This window comes from Peromyscus eremicus, chromosome 1 (assembly GCF_949786415.1).
Source record: "Peromyscus eremicus chromosome 1, PerEre_H2_v1, whole genome shotgun sequence".
Lineage (NCBI taxonomy): Eukaryota > Metazoa > Chordata > Mammalia > Rodentia > Cricetidae > Peromyscus > Peromyscus eremicus.
Window position 1 is genome coordinate 34,444,819 of NC_081416.1, and position 17,419 is coordinate 34,462,237.

Here is a 17,419-nt window from a genome sequence, read left to right on the forward strand (position 1 = left end):
CTTCGGAGATCATTTTATAGTTGTAGTGGAGAAATAAAAGATTTTACAGTTGGAAACACTCCAGTGTTACTCTTTTCATGTTATCGCTCTGTTATAAGCACTACAGAAAACTCTTTAATAGTTCTTTGCAGTTTTGGAGGAGTAGGCACAAGCAAAATCTAGTGAGTGTGTCTTCTTTATGCTTCAAGGATAAACAAGGATAGTTTCCAGCTTTGATTCATGTTACTAGTTCATCATACATTTCCTGGACCACAGATTCTCTGGGTTTATTACCGAGCTAAGCTTGGAGGACTGTGTCATTCCTCTGAGGTGGGTAACAGTGAAGTTATCATCAGTATGCCAATGGACGAGTTCATGATGTCATGATCACGTGTTCCACTGAAGTCAAGAGGATCATAAAGAACCACTCCTCAGGAATTCTTGAACTCAAGGAATGTACACAAAGTCTAATAAGTAGTCATAGTCACCACCTAGTACTGCTCTCAATGTTTGTTGAACTTTAAAATGAACCTCATTTTATATTATAAATCATCTGGCAATTATATTGTAATTTACTTATGAGAAACTAGCCCTATTAATTGTGCTTTATACAAGAATCTCCCCAATTCATTTTTTTCCTAGACAGGGCCTCAGGTGCTTTTAGTTTTTGTTGACATCAGGTGGATCAGGATTGTAATTCTCTAAATAAAGAAGAGATGGTGGGTATATTTTTAGTATCTGTGTAACAGAAAGGGCTAGCTGTTAAATGAAAGAAGTGCCACACTCACATGTATGCAACCATGGACACATATGCACAAAAACACACATACACAATTTGATACTAATATTTGTACAAATCCCACTGTTCTAGGCTTCTAACTAAAAGTTACTGATGCTAAGAGGGCTCAGTAAAAACTCCAAGAAATTAGGCTTGCTTCTTTCAACATTACATCCTCAACACCTAGAAAACCACATTCCTCTAAAATATGAATGATCCACTTCATTCGTTCTCATTTGAGACAACTACCCCCATTTGAACTTAATTTGTATTATTTCTTGCATTATTGCAAATGTAAAACTAGTAGATAGCCAAGTATTCTGAGTTACCAAGAAGAATAGAAATGAAGTCCTATCTTTAGTCAGCAAGGTTGGTGTTATAAGTCATTTAAATATTTAGTGTGACTTCTAAGTCTCATTTACTCTTCTGAAAGAATGGATCTCTTCCCATTTACTATTTTCTTCTGATTCATTCATGTTTATGGCACCTATCTCATTTCCAATATCAATCTAAAAGCCCTCAGGCAATTTTTCCAAAGAGAATTATAAGAAACCAGTAGAAAATCTAACCTCTTGCTATTATTGCTAGCTAGGCATTTTTTAATTTGTTCTTGCAAATTACTTTCATACCTTCAGAAATTATAAATACAAATAGTTACTGCCTATATAGTTCTTATGTTGACTTTTGCTTGGGAATTTTTCAGCAGCTTTGAAAGGACTTTTCCAAATGTTTCATTTGGTGTGTTGAAAACTCTTTCCAGTAATGATGATGCAAGGATGTCTGTGCTTGTGAGATTATTGACAGGCTATTGCTTCTACAGTAGAGCACATCTGTCCAAGCCCTAAATCACAGCTACAGCTAACCTCATGGGGGCAGATTCCTAACAATTTTCCAAGTTTTCTGTGTTAGTGACAGGTTTCAAGCATACACTCAGCTATTAAGACATCAGAGCGTCTTTCATTTCTTAATCATTAGCAATGTTCACTCTGATTGCCCATGGAGTTGCAAGCTGTTAAAATGATCATTTGCTCCTTACTAATTTTGAAACCAAGAGCTGTTGCCTCTTTTAATAAAATGTCCGTCTCGCCTATGAACATGCATAACTCAATGCCCCTGAGTCTACTATGAGAAAACTTAACCTAGAAGTAATTTGCAAAGTAAATGGGGTTACATGAGGGTATAGTTCTAAGTACTGAAGAGCTCATTATTTCAACAGGATTCAATATACAGGTTTGTTAGTGGTATGTTTTCAATCAATTTTCTCTACCTTTTACAATGTAGTATTTTGGTGATTATTTAATGAAGAGAAAAGTGAGGTAAAAGATTCAAAATTCATCTTTTAATAATAAAAGGATAGTTGAATTTTCAACAGAATTAAAATAATGTAGAATTATTATGTTAGATCAATAAAATATTTTAAAAAATTTAAAATATTATGTTTATCTTTCACCTGGCTAAAACTGAGCCTGCACAGGACCATATCACATGTAGTACTCAATTAATGCTTGATAAATTGATCTAATATGTGTTATGATCAATATATAGTATGATCTTGACCAATCATTTAAAGTTAGTGCATATTACAGGAAAAATTAAAATTTATGGATTTTTTGGGAAATATGTGCTGTCTAATGTTGGATATATTTCTACAACATGGGACTAAAGGTGTCTGTTTTGAGATAAGATGTTCCTGTGGACTAGGTCTGTACAAGCTACTTAGAAAATCTCTTAGAAGTAAAACTAGCTCCAAGCCCCATTCTTAAAGACTATTGAGTAGATGTTGCATAAGGCTAGGTTTTTGTGGAAACTTCCTAGATATTGATGACAAAGCTTCAGAATGACCAATATATGTCATCCTTAGCCATCTCTTCTAGGAAGAATCAGCAATCACAAGTATTTGTCTAGTCTCTATTGAGTGTGACTGTCTTGGTCCTCCTGCTTTGGGAAAACCCAGACAGCTGAGGTAATTGATGGGTATTTCCCTTAGAATCAAGAGAATGAACATCTGGTCTTCCTGAATCCAAAATTTCTGACTTTGAGGATTTCCTCTAAGCACTGACCCAATGCTAGACAGCAATACACTGTGAATATGCCACTGTGAAGTTATTACTTTAGACACAACAAGGAAAGCAAAAGTTAGTACTATAGAGAGGCTCTTTCACACATCCATGCTCACACTAACCCTCTTGGCCATGAGCCATCCCATCCATTACTGGTGTCATTCTTCATGGCACAAACCTCTCCTGGAATTTGTCCCCAGACCTTTCAGCCTGGGGCACAGAGTTTCTGGTTTGCCTGGTCTCCATTACTATGGAAGAAAAGTATGTAAAGGACATCTTCGTCTGTATTTCAACCCACTGTTTATTCTGCTATTGTTATTGTTATTGTTACTCTTATGATTATAATGAGAACACTCATTTCCCAGTTCTAACTGTATTTTCTGGTTTTCTTCTTTTTTTTTCTAAGTATTGACTCAAAGTAGTTTTAGAATGTATATGTATATAACTTCTTTCTTCCCATAAGCTGTTTTCATGCATTTTCTGTCTCCTACATATATTGTATACCTCAAATTAGTACCTCCAACTCAATAACATTATTAGTATACAGTCAAGTGTTAATTGTAATTCATTGTGGTTTGACTGCATATTTTAAGAAGTGATATCCTTTTATTTTAGAGACCTCCACTGCTTATGATACTGGTCAACTCTGTCTTCCTAAGGAAGCAAATAACTTTGCTTTTAGGTGGGAGGTTTGCTAAGCACTTTGTAAAGGTAGACTGTGATGTAGCATGTGTCCTTGGAAAATGTGCAAGGATAGTAGCTATCATTTCCTTTCAGATTGAATTCACTTGCCCTTCAGATTCATGTCTTTCGGACTGAATGCTGTGTAGAACAAAAGAGCATGATTAGGAATAGTTAGACAAAATCACAGTCCCTGCATAATCCACCATTAAAACTTAACTTTGAATCTCTAGGAAATATTGCCAGTTTAAATCATTCAAATTTAACTATTTTCATCTAAGATAATGTACTTAACCATGAGCAACCATGCTTAAACAAATAGAGGATTTTATTTTTCACATGAATTTTTGTGTCTGAAAAAGTTCAGCTAAAATCATATTAATCCCTGAATGAGTGAATGAATGAGGAAACAAACAAAACTTTCCTGAGCATGAAACCATTCAAGTCTTATAGCACAATGGCAAGCCCACTCCTGCCCCGCACAGGTCCCAGCCCACCTGCTGGGAGACATTCCTAAACTCCTCTAACATGATCCGTATGGAGGAGAGGCATCAGGAGTGACACTCTTGGAGCAGAAGGCTTTCCCACTAACTGAGAGACCAGGTCGTATTCCTTTTGATCACCAGAGAACAGCAACCGGTATTTTATGCTTGAGGAGGCTATCACTAAAGCTATAATGAGGATGATGTTTCCCGTTCCCTCTCTCATCCTCTGTCCTCTGACTTTCTTTTTCAGTGACTGAATCTGAGCATTACTTGGATGGTGTTGACTAGGTCCAATCACTTACTATCTTTAGACAGAATTGAGACATCTTTAAGTTGTCCTTTTCAGGTGTTAGGGACATTGACATTAATAATGACCATATATCAGGGTGGTGAAAATGCTAAGTTCTTTTTTTTTTTTAAGTGCAGTTAGAAATAGGAGGATTGAAAGACAAACACTGTAATGTGAATGAAGATATCCCTAGATAATTAACTTCATGATATTTAGTTTTTGCATTTTTTGGTTTTTTTTAATGTCTGAAATGAAGAAAAGTACAAAGAAAAATATACTTGCTGCATACTAGCCTGTGCTTGCTTGTCTGGGGAGATTTGCAGAGGCTGTTGGTGGTGGTCCTGGGCTGTACTGGTGCTGATGCCTGTGTTGGTGTGGTGGTGCTGCTGTTGATGATGGTGGTGTCAGTAATGGTGGTACTGCTGGTGGTGCTGGTGGTAAGGATGGGGTGGTGGTATGGTGATGTTTGTGCTGGTGGTACGGGTACTGATGGTGGTGGTGATGCTGGTGGTGATGGTGCTGGTGGTGATGTGGGTGCTGGTGGTGATGGTGATAGTGGTGAGGCAGTCGTGCTGATGCTTGTGGGATGTTGGTGGTTTGATGGAGGTGCCGATGTTTGTGGTCATGATGATGGTAGTGTTTCTGCTGGTGGTCAGGATGGTGTGGTGGTGTGGTGATGGTTGTGCTGGTGGTATGGTTCTGGTAAAGTAGTGATGTGATGATGTTTGTGACATTTGGCCTCCAAGAAGTCTGTTTTTTTTTTCCACTATAGTACATTTTCTCTATCTTAGTAGCAAAGAATATACATAAAGTTTAGAACTAGGGCCTAAAAGCATATTGTTCTCTGACTTTGATTTCTTTTTGTGTGTATAATTTCTTTTCCTGTTCTTGGGGGGAGCCCAGGGCCTTGTGCTTGCTAGTCCAGTGCCCTAACACTGAGTTAAAGCCCACTGAGTCCTCTTATCTCTAATTAGATAAACTAGGTTTGTAGATGAATTCTTATTTTGTTGCAAACTGAAGCTTCTGGCATTTATATTTGCAGCTATTGATAAGAATCAAAGGAGATGAATGTGTTGAGATGCATAAGAGGCTTTAGGAAATATGAAGAGCAGTATGATAAGATTTATAAATTGATCTTATTTTAAATATATTAACTGAAAGGCCCTCATTTCTTTGCAAACTCTTTGATCTTGGTTCAGAGTGAAGTTCCAGTGTATTTACATTTTTTACCATAAGCCAATGGCCACTACAAGTTACTTTTACAATATGTACTATGACGATAGGCATGAGCATCTTTGCCTCTGTTGTCCAAAGAAATGCCTCATAATTCTTTCATTCTTACATCAATTTCTGGATATTTGCAAATGAATTTCTTTCTGATTGCTCTTCCCCTTTTATCTTTTTACAATTGGAAAAAAGTGTCTGTACATGACTTCATGAGAGTATCAAGAAGAAACATTTGGCAACTTTCTTGAGACATTGACAGAACTAGATTAAAACTGAACGCCATAAAAGTTTGGGTAGTACAATAAAGCAAGGAATAATTTGGTTTGTTTGTTTCTTCCCGTCTAATATTTTTAGGTACAAGCCTATGCAGAAAGTGGATGGGGTTGCAGATGGTTTCACAGGAAGTGGCCAACAGACAGGCACATCTGTTGAGCAAACTGTAATTGCCCAAAGTCAACATCATCAACAGTTTTTAGGTATGTTAAGGTGTAATGCATAGTTGCATAGTAGTTGCTATTAGGATTTTGCAGAGAACAATAGTAGTCTCTTCTCCAAGTAGAATGTCTTCAGATGTTAACTCCATATAAAGGGGGAGGTGATTTTGTGCTGAAACTATAACATTAAATGATAGTTCTAGTTCATCTTTATTGAAATATTAAGCTATATGGAATCTTGAATGCATCTGCCTTAAAAGGTCAGGGCTGTGATAGTGTTCTCAAGAGTTTATATTACAGTTGGCTTTTGTGATCAAAATCATGTTGTGTTTACTTGAGAAATAATGTCCAGTCCCAAAGAATTCTCATTTCCTGTGTACAAAGTTACATATCCATAGTCTTAGATTAGAAAAATTATAAACATTTTAAATAATTTATTCTTTTAAAGTGATTACAATGCTTCCTGTTTGAATATTTATGCTATAGCCAGGGAAGCAGAAGTGCTAGTTCAGTTGCTAGCTGTTCCATAGATGAATATGCATTGTCTCCAAACAGTGGGCCAATATAAAAAGATGCTATTGGGGTGTATGTGTACACACACAGGTGTGTGTTTATGTATCTGTGTGCATGTGTGTGTCTCTGTGTGTGTGTGCTTAGGCGTATGTACATGTATGTGTCTGCGTGTATGTGCTTATGTGTGTGTGCATGGGTGTCTGCGTGTGTGTGCATGTGTGTGTGTGTGTGTGTGTTTGTGCACTTGCCAATAGAAACAGCTGGAATAGACTTTCAAGTTAGAACACTCCTGAGCTTGACACTGCTATGGCAGCATTTCCTAGACCAAAGTGCCCATATGTAATCTTATGGACCATTGAGCTTGAAAACACTATAACTTTTTATTTTGTAGCTGTAGTTGAGTTGTAATATGCAAAAAATTTAAAAACAGGGATACACAGAGAAACCCTGTCTCAAAAAAAATTAGGTTTCCTAGAACTTAAAAATTAATATTATTCTTCATTTAATTTTGACTTTATGGTAAAGAACTCACCAAAGTACATTACTAATTGTCCAGGACTAATGAGAAAAAGAGAAAGAGAAAAAGTGAGAGAGAGAGAGTGTGTGTGATATGTGAATTATAGTGTCATCAAGAGAGAGCAATAGCAAGTGTCATAGTCATTTGAATGCAGAAGTATATTGGGGCAGGGAGTCACCAAGAAGAGCAGATTGGTGTAGGTGTTATACTCAGAAGACTTGTCTACAGCAGTTGACACCATGTTCATGTGTGAGAGATGATTGGATTATAGGGTAGCGTCATCCATCACATCAAATTAATGTTGTTAATTTAATGTTATTTTTTAACTTTTTGGCCTTTAGTTTTATAGCCTTCATTTTATGATTATGTAAAAGGTATGAACATAATGAATTTAAGGCTATGTTTATTTTTATGAGGTTGGATAGCACAATAATAAAAATAACTAAAATCACTACTGGCAAGCTCAGGATGTTTTTCTTTTACTAAGAACCTATCCAGTGCCCAGTTTAATTAGAGTAAAGCTTAGTTTATTTGAAATTCACAAATATACTCCATTCACTCATATGATACATGCTGATAATGTTACTAAGTCTGGCTAGAAAATATTAATTTGAAAGTTAGTGATCTTTGGCACTCTGATCTCCAAATTTTCTTTCCTTTTTAGTCTTCTGAAAATTTCCCTCATTAATCTGTAATTGACACCATCCACAATAGCTTTTTTCTGTTGTGTTGTCATGGTAACAGATGCATCTCGAGCACTTCCAGAGTTTGGAGAAGTTGAAATCTCTTCTCTGCCAGATGGTACTACCTTTGAGGATATCAAGTCACTGCAGAGTCTTTATCGAGAGCACTGTGAGGTAAGACCTTCAAACATAGTCTGAGCACATGCTATATTTTGCCACATAACTTGTTAAAAACAAAATAATAAATTTTTTTTTCCCTAGAGAACAGAGAAGTTCTAGTTATTTTGAACATTTCTTTGAACACTAATAAAATCCTTCTTCTTGTCTCAGTGGAAAGTAAGGGAATGTGTGAAAGTGAGAATATATTTTATTCTCCATTTCTTAAACTGATCTTTGTATATTTTAGTATAGCAATTCTACTCTGGGTCTGTCTGTAGAACAAACTTACATATGAGTAACAGATCAAATGTACAAGGGAGTTTATTGCATTATTCTTTTGATTTAAGAGACTGCCTATAGTTTCAATATCTAATTGGGAGAGGGATTAAGTCTGCTATAATTTATAGGTTGGACTACTATACACTTATAGCACAGAAAACTCTAAATGTACTAAAAGGAAATGCACTCCAGGGTTTAATGTTAAAGCAAAAAAAAAAAAAGATACAGAAAATTCGTGCAGCATATTGGCCTTTGAACTTGCATAAATGTCTTTCCACAAGGAAAAGTAAAATGTTAGTAATATTTGTGTTGGTTTGAATCACTCATACTCTTGGGCATTTCAACATATGGCCCCGATTGTTGGTGCTGTTTAGGGAGGCCTAGGAAATCTGTCCTTATTAGAGGTAGTTTGTCACTGAGGTGGGCTTTGAGTGTTTAAAGATTTGTACCATTTCAAGTTTGTTCATTCTGCTTGGTGCCTGTGGTTCAAGATGTGAACCCCCCACTTTCTGCTCCTGCTTTCATACCTTTGGATAGCCATTATGGACTCTAATCATCTGAAACCACAATCTGAAATAAACTCTTCTATATGTTGCCTTGGTTATGGTGCATATCACATCAATAGAAAAATAACTAATACAGAAATTGGTTCCAGAGAGTGGGCTATTACTGTGAAGAACGTGGCAATTTTTTTCTGGAGGAATGTGAAAGGCTTTGGAACTTTGCTCTAGAAAAATGGTTGAAAGCTGTAAATAGGGCTTAATGGGGCCTAATAGGATCTTGGAAGACAGTAGTGTTGAAAGATATGTGGACTCTTGAGGTCCAGCTAAAGGGGTTTCAGAGTAGAACAATATTAGTAATTGGACTATAGACTGTACCTGTGAAATTTGGGCAAAGAATTGGCTACTTTCTGCCCATGCCCTGTGAACTTGCCTAAGAATAAATCTAAAAGTAATGAACTCATTTTTTTTAGTAGAAGAGATTCAAGACAGCTTAATATCAACTCAATCTCTTATTTACTGGAAATCACTTTTAAGTAGGTCTATAATAAAAAAAATGGTTCAGAAAGAAATGCAAAATGTACAAAAATTAAAAGGACACTGATAAGTATAATGTTATTGCCAAGGCTTATACTATAAGAGAGACTGCAATTGTTAAGGAGATTAAGACCATTAAGGATAGGTCAGATCTGCAGTCCAATAAAGGGAAGGTGCCCTCAAGTCAAGACCTTATCCAGCTAAGCTTCCAGTTTGTAAAGAAAGTATAAGTGTTTTCTTAGGCCTCGGGAAAGCAACTTCAATAAAAAGCTGCTGCTAATGTGGATCAAGGGGGCCAGGGTACATCCCAAGCAGACAGTTAAACTTCTCAGTGTTGTTCCCGTGGTGATGGCTTCAGAGCCATGAAAGATATGGAGGTTGTAGAATCTTCCTCTGTGGTTTCACAGGGCTATTGAGGCCAGGCAACATGTTGCAGGGGAGTCCATGCCTAGAGGTTATGAGAGAGGAAGGAGCCCTGCAAGTTCACTGTATGAAGCTGTGTAAATGAACCCTGGGTTGTATTAGAGTCCCTAAGATGTTGGAGATGCCAGAGGCATGAGATACCTGAAGGGAAGCTGCACGTGAGGCATGGAACCAGCCCAGAAGAGAGAGATGTATGTTACAGGCAGCAGAGTTTGAGAAACAGAGCCGTCTAAGCCCTTTGACATCAGATATGGCATTAGAAAATTTGATGTTTGCCCTGCTGTTTTTCAGTCTTGTTTTGGTTCAGTATTTCCTTGTTATTACCCTATTTTTTCCTTTTGGAACAGTAATATATATTCTGTGCCATTATTTGTTTAGATGTGTGTAATTTTTATTTTATAAGGGGTTACAGTTAAGAGATTGCCTTGATTCTCAGAAGAGACTCTGGACTTTTAAATAGTATTGTGACTGAAAATCTATGAGAAATTCCAAAGTTGAACTAAATGTATTTTGCTTTATGATGTAGCTCTGCTATTGTGAGGGCCAGAGAGTGGGATGTGTGGTTTGAGTGAGATGTCCCCTGTTGTCTTGGGCATGTGAATACGTGGTTCATAGTTGGTGGTGTTCTTTGTGGAAGCTTAGGAGGTGTGGTCTTCTTGAAGAATGTACATCACTGCAGGTGGGCCTTGAGAGCTTAAAGGCCCCCACCATTTTGAGTTTGTTCTCTCTGTTTTGTTCTTACAATTCAAGGAGAGCCCTTCCATTCTTGCTCCTGTCACCATGACTTTGCTCTGCCATTATTGTCTCTAACCCTCTGGACCATAAACCCCAAATAAAGTTTTCTTCTGTAAATTTTCTTTCTTTTTTTTTTTTTTTTGGTTTTTCGAGACAGGGTTTCTCTGTGTAGCTTTGTGCCTCTCCTGGAACTCACTTGGTAGCCCAGGCTGGCCTCGAACTCACAGAGATCCACCTGGCTCTGCCTCCCGAGTGCTGGGATTAAAGGCATCCGCCACCATCGCCCAGCTTTTCTTCTGTAAATTTTCTTGGTCATGGTGTTTTATCACGAAGTGGAAGAGTAACTAGTGCAGTACCCTTGTAAAAACAAACAAACAAACATGCAAATAAAATAAAAACAAAAACTGGAGGCCATGTTCAGGAGAGAGAGAGTCAGTTTTTCAATGGACCCTTTTGAATACCTCACATGTATGTTTCTACTTAAATATACTTAGTAAGAACTTTTGGTCTTCTTTTTGGGGATCCTTTATACTGATTTTAGAATTTAAGTAGCTTTATCTTGGGAGTATTCATGATTTGCATACAATTTAATGATTACCCAGTGATTTCTAGAGAATTCCTTTTGACTGTTGACAGTGAAAAATGAAATAAGTTTCAGCTTAAAACATGTCAAGATTGTCTGAAGGTTTGGTTACTGAAGGTTTCTCTTCATGTTTGGAACCCCCCTCCTGCTCTTCTTCTCATGTCAGAATTTGTGTCATTCCCTAGGAGGGAGCATTCTCCATTCCAGTACATTAGTGCATCTTACATTCACCTGGTAGAAAGGAGAGAATACATTGCAGAGTTTTCTTAAGTAGTTTTAGAATTTAAGTAACTTTATCTCAGGATTATTTGTGGTCTGCCTGCAAATTAAGGAGTAGCCTGTGATTTCTAGAGAAGTCCTCTTGCCTGTTGACAGCAAAGGATGAAATAAGAAATTTCATTTAAAGTATATATAGATTTTCCCATTGCTCCAGAAATAAGATGACTTGAGTGAACCCAAGTACTTGTCAGAGATGCCAGGTTATTGACAGCCAAGGACAAGTCCTCTCCTTATCAACATCTTGCATGACAGAGTGTTCTTCAACCTGTCTTACTCGTTTCCAGCACTTCTGCATTATATGACCCACTTAGTACTCACTTCCCTTTGACTCATTTGTTTTCCTGAGTATTGCAATACTTCTAAATCGTCATTGTACATGTGGAAAATTTTCTTTTACACCTATCACATTTAGTGAAAATTCTTTAAACAATTCCTCATTTATCTGTATCCAGATAAAGCCTTCTGTAAGCAGCTTAGCTTGTACAAATATAATTCACATTTTTTGAGTGACTCATATTTATTCAGAGTGTAAATTGGAGTATAATTATTTACATTGCTAAAGAGTGTACAGTGAGATCATTCTAAGCAACAGATGCCTCCAATAAGATTAAAATGGTCTTCACATTATAAAATTTTTATGAAAATTCCAATTGTAATGAATAAATATACTTTATGTGAAGAGATGGAGAACTCATAATAGAATTAATCTGTGTAGGAAATGGCAGTCCACAAAATGAACCCCACTTGTTTCTAAGTTATCAATGCTCATGCCATCTCTCATGGAACAGAGTGGTATATTTAGAAATTTAAAATTCTGATTTTTTGTTACATGTCAAAACATTTTAAATAAAGCTGCCTTGCTCTCAGATTCAATCTTGTAGTCATTTTCCATAAGCCAGTAGATTATAGATTATTTTAATTTCTATTTGCCTATATATTTGAAAATAAGTTGAAAAATAATAGTATTTTAGTCACTTACCAAGCTGCCTTAAGTGAGGCTGGTGTGGGTGTCATTTTCAAAGTATTATTTGAGATTCATTTGAAGATAGTGGATTTATGATGTGCTGAAATTCTTGCCATATTTTACTTCATATTTTCTATAGTTTATACTTTTAAGGTAGGATTAGTCTCCTATTTGGAATTCTTTTCATGTACTTGTTAAGATATTTTTAAGTATCACTAGTTTTAGTCTTAGAGGTGTGTTATGTATTAAGGGCTCACACTGTAGAGACATCACTTAGCATGTGCCTAAGCTGCAGTTAAAGAAGCAGGTATCAGAGCTGCTTCCGGAGAGGGTTTTGACTTCATATGAGATGAGGGACAACTATATTTACTTTATTTTCAGAGCTTGCCTTCAGTATTTTTTAATCTTACTGAAAAGTTTCACTAGCTTCCAACTTGCAGCATTCCCTGCTAGTTCTCAGAACACATCCTCCATGCACATGCTTAATGTCTGAATTAGCCATCAAGGTGTTCTCTGTCTCACGCTTCAGGCCTTGTCTATACATGTGGCACATACGCTAGAATTGCAAAGTTACAGTTTACTTTTTCTAAAATACTCAGATGGACTCTAGGTTGTCTCCATTTTCTTGCCTTCTTTTATAGGTCTGTATGGGAATCTTCTGTCTTAGTTCTCAGTTATTGATGGAATCAAACCCATTATACTGACTTATACTACCTACACATCAACCTTTTGGCATTCAGCATAATCACAGTATTAAATTTTCTTTGGCTCCATGTTTGCTGTTATCAGAAGGCTCTATTATAAAGTGATTGGAGTGGCAGACTGAAATTAAATATGGTCATCAAAAGTTAGATATGGAAGTGACAGTTACTGACATCATCACAAAAGGAAAAGGAAACTTGTTACATTTGGAAAACGGTTCTAGAAACTAAATTTAAACTAAAAGGCAAGGCGAGGCCGACCCCACAGTTAGAAAACAGTAATCTTAAACTAATCTATAAAAGGAATATACAAAAGTAAGATTGTATGCTGTAGTGGGGAATGCAAGTTATTATATAGCCAAACATGGCTTTATGTGTATTTCTTTTCTTCCCAGAAAGGTATCAGTGTCTGGAGGCCTCTTGACTCCAGTTCATATGTTAACTCTGCCTGACTGAGACCCATAATCAGTACCCTTGGAAGATTAGATCAACCTTAACCCCATCTGCCACACTTGAGCAACTTATCATTCTTTTTCAAGACAAGGTTTCTCTGTGTAGCTTTGGAGCCTGTCCTGGAACTCACTCTGTAGCCCAGGCTGGCCTCGAACTCACAGAGATCCGCCTGCCTCTGCCTCCCGAGTGCTGGGATTAAAGGCGTGCGCCACCACTGCCCGGCGCAATTTATCATTCTTAACCTCTTCCTTCTTGGATGGCCAGTGGTTATTCATCCAAGAACACAGATGTTGGAACGCTTTGTCCTTCCTGGTCAGGAGTATGTAGAATGCTGTGATGGTTGGTTTGAACTGTCAGCTTGTCAAATTGTCTAGATTTACCCAGGAAGAGAGTCTCAATGAGGGATTGTTTAGATCTCTGTGGGAATGACCTTATTACATTAGATTTTAATAACATCTTATTTAAACACAGAATATGAAAAAGCACAACCTAACATGGAAGCAATATAAACAAACAAATAAATAAATAAATTGTTCATGTTATGTCTTGTCATTTAAAAACTAGAATATAAGCAGATTATTAATTTCCATTTCTTTTCCCATCTTTGAAATGTTACATGTCAATAAAGGAAATATAATACATTAACTGTACCAGTTATTGTATCATCTCTTCTAAGTTTGAAATGAGCTTGTATTACCAAAAATGGAAAGAATAAGAAGAAAATATTAACTTTTACTAATTATTTTTTTTCTATTTTCTCAGCTCAAAGTATAGTTGACATATTATGTAAGCAATAAACATAAAATTCAGTTGGTTACCTAATTAGTCTATATTAGTTTCTGTTCTATTGCTGTGATAAAACACCATGACCAGGAACACTTAGAGAAGAAAGAGTTTATTTGGGCTCATGGTCCCCAAGGGCTAAGAGTTTGTCATGGCAGGGAAACAATTCAGCAAGCAGGAGGCAGGGCAGCAGAAACAAGAAGCTGAGGACTCACGTCTTGAATCATAAGCACAGAACACAGACAAAGAACTTGAAACAGCACACGTCTTTAAAGTGTCAAAGCCCGCCTCCAGTGACATATATCCTCCAAAAAGGCTACATCTCCTAAACATCCCCAAGTAGTGCCATCAATTGAGGAGCAAGTATCTAAATGCCCAAGACTATGAGGAACACAATATAAACCACCAAGCAGTCAGATATTTCAACAGTATGTTGTTTCAACATGGAAACAGTATAAACATTAGTGGCTAATGTTTGCACTTTTCTTTTGGAGTTGTTCAAATTCCATCTGTTTTTATTTCAACAAGAACACACTACATAGACCAATCATTACTACTTATTTTCATTTCTTTTGTTACTGAGCCACTGAAATATAGTGGTGTTAGTATTTCAGAATGTAAATGATTGAAGAAAATATTATTTGATTTTACATTGTTTTACTGTATCTTTGAAAAGCAATATATTATCACTTCAATATGTAATTAATATAATAGCTAGCTATTTAATTATTGTCTGTCCTTTGTGTTTTAACATGTCTTATATGCAGTGTACCTTTAGTACTTATAAGCTTTAGATGCCGTTTTGGAGTCACCAGATTTCCAAGGCTGGGTAGACACATGTGGCTGGTGTGAATCACTGCAAACAAGACAGCATTTGTGCAAAGGGTCAAATACATATGGGATGGTTTAGACCATGAAGGAATTGTAGCTGCCTTAGCAGAAACATCTGGTTGGTGGTAAAGTAAAAGAACAAGGGAAAGTAAAGGAAGTATTATGGTTTGGTCATTTTGTTTTTAGGCAATATTGGACGTTGTTGTGAATCTTCAGTTTAGCCTGATAGAAAAATTATGGCAAACATTCTGGCGCTATTCTCCCTCTACTCCAACCGACGGCACTACCATTACTGAATCAAGGTCAGATTCAATGTGCTTTTCTGATTCATTTTCATGACTAAGTAGATGTCACAGATAATAAGTTAGAGATATGTATACCAGTTGTGAACCTTACCTGATAACATTGAGTAGATTGACCATCCTAGGAATAAACCACAGACTGCTCTTCTGAGATTTTAGTGTGTGTAGCTCCCATTTTATTGATTTGGGGGACTAGGGTAGATCTATGCCATGCTAGTGGATTACAATCCTATCTTATCTGTCTTTCAGACCATAAGAAAATATTAATGTACATAGGTAGTATCTCTGGGGGTGTGTTTGTATATATACATACATATATATCCAGCCATATGACACCAGTGCAATTATGGTATAGTTCTAACCTCAGTGATATTTGATAAACTATTTTTAAAGTCCATTTTCTGTTTTATCCTCATTTGCCATCTATTCATTTGCGACATTTATTCACACCAGCAATCTGAGTGAAATAGAAAGTCGACTTCCGAAAGCAAAGCTGATAACTCTGTGCAAACATGAGTCTATCCTGAAATGGATGTGTAACTGTGACCATGGGATGTACCAGGCTTTGGTGGAGATTCTCATCCCCGACGTCCTTAGACCCATTCCTAGTAAGTTAAATGGAGACAACTACGGATGCTTTTGTTCTCATACTACCACCCAAGAAATTCTGGGGATTGATGTTACAATCAGCAATGATCCTAGTTTCATTTAAATTTGTCAAATAAAAAACATGCAGCATATAGAATCTTGCATGAAAAGAGCCTGTGTGACACTATATGAAGGGGAAATGAACTGTTTTCTAGTCTTTTCATTATTATTATTTTTAAAAGTCAACCTACAGCTATGACACCCTCAATAAACTAATTGCAAGAACATTATTAGTTTAGTCAACCGTATAAAATTATTCTACTCAAGGTCAAAGCCCTCTGCATATAGCCAAAAAATACCACAATCACTAACTGCCAGCCATTCTCTTTCATGGTTGCTTAGGATTTGAAATGGATTGATTGTGGTTTCCAGTAGAGTTGAATTCCTTTATAAAAGCATTTACTCTGTCACATGTACCATCTTCAGAGCTCCTAATTCAGTTTCCAATAACACTGATGGTTAACTAGTGTTTTGAGAGAAGACTCTAATAACTGCCCAAGCATTATGCCCCACTATGAAGTGAATGGGAACTGTGTAAACCATTGTTTACTTTTTTCAGTAACCATGTTGTAGCAAACAAAGCTTTCTCTGTAGCTGGTGGTGTAAATACCACTACACATATTGTTAGAGGCTGTTGGAACTACTTTGTACTTATACCTGGATGAGCCATACTAGTGACCTTAACTTTTAAAGAAATGGGACTGTTTCCATCTGATATTTAAAGCAATCTTTTAGCTAGTGACATTGGAAGTATGTACTTTAAATATACTATTCACAATTATTTGTTACATTATTGTGGAAAACATAGAGTTTAGTAGAAGGAAAAATGAAGATATTAACATTTGTATGTTTATACTTGTAAATACAAAGACACAAGGGAGGATATAAATTCTTTTATGTATTCATTACCCTAAAATAGATGCTTATACACATTTACATATTATGCCAATCAATGTACATTAATATATGGAGGAGAAAGTAAACACAAAAGAAATCCCACTGGCATTATCTTAACACTTTATAAATTGCTAATGTGTTCCACTCTATCTACACTGTGTTAGCTGACTAAAAAGATGATAAAAATTGATATTGTCACAGAAAATTTCACCATGTCAATTTCCACTGGTATTTCTTCCAGAATTTTTTTTTTCCTACTCTCCTGCTCCTTGTGCTCCGAGTGTTAATCTCTAGAGATATTTAAAAAGAAGTTGCATAGGCTAACTCATTAGCCTATGACATCTGGCTACCAACATGCAGTTTTTCTCCTGAGAAACAAGGAGGGGTGTCAGGGAGTGCTCGCTTTTTCGAGGCAAGTCAACAGCATCAATATTCATTCAACAATTCAGAAACCATGTGCTTTTGTCTTAGCATCACACGAATTTAGCAGTTCCCTAATTTAAATCATGCATCAGTTTTGGTTTACTTTAAGCCTTAGAATTTTAAGTATAGAATATACTTGCCCTTTGTCTTTTGAAAAATGTCATTAGAAAAACAGTTAATTCTGTCAAGTAGTTTGTCGCTACATTCACCAGAAAATGGAATCATTTTATTTCTCTAAAATTACAAGATACATTAATGTACTACTCTACAAAAGAA

General features: G+C 36.4%; 1 protein-coding gene across 5 annotated transcripts in view; it reads left to right on the forward strand.

Annotated features, from left to right (window-relative positions):
* The window catches only part of Rfx3 (regulatory factor X3), a 239,861-nt gene that overhangs the window by 184,199 nt on the left and 38,243 nt on the right, over nt 1–17,419 (forward strand). For 4 of the 5 annotated variants that reach the window (XM_059259371.1, XM_059259387.1, XM_059259379.1 and 1 more), the window contains 4 exons: nt 5,854–5,975; nt 7,708–7,820; nt 15,060–15,175; nt 15,629–15,783. In XM_059259371.1, coding sequence (XP_059115354.1) covers nt 5,854–5,975; nt 7,708–7,820; nt 15,060–15,175; nt 15,629–15,783 — 506 coding nt within the window. The remainder of the gene's footprint in view (nt 1–5,853; nt 5,976–7,707; nt 7,821–15,059; nt 15,176–15,628; nt 15,784–17,419) is intronic. The other variant, XR_009378570.1, reaches the window with a different exon arrangement.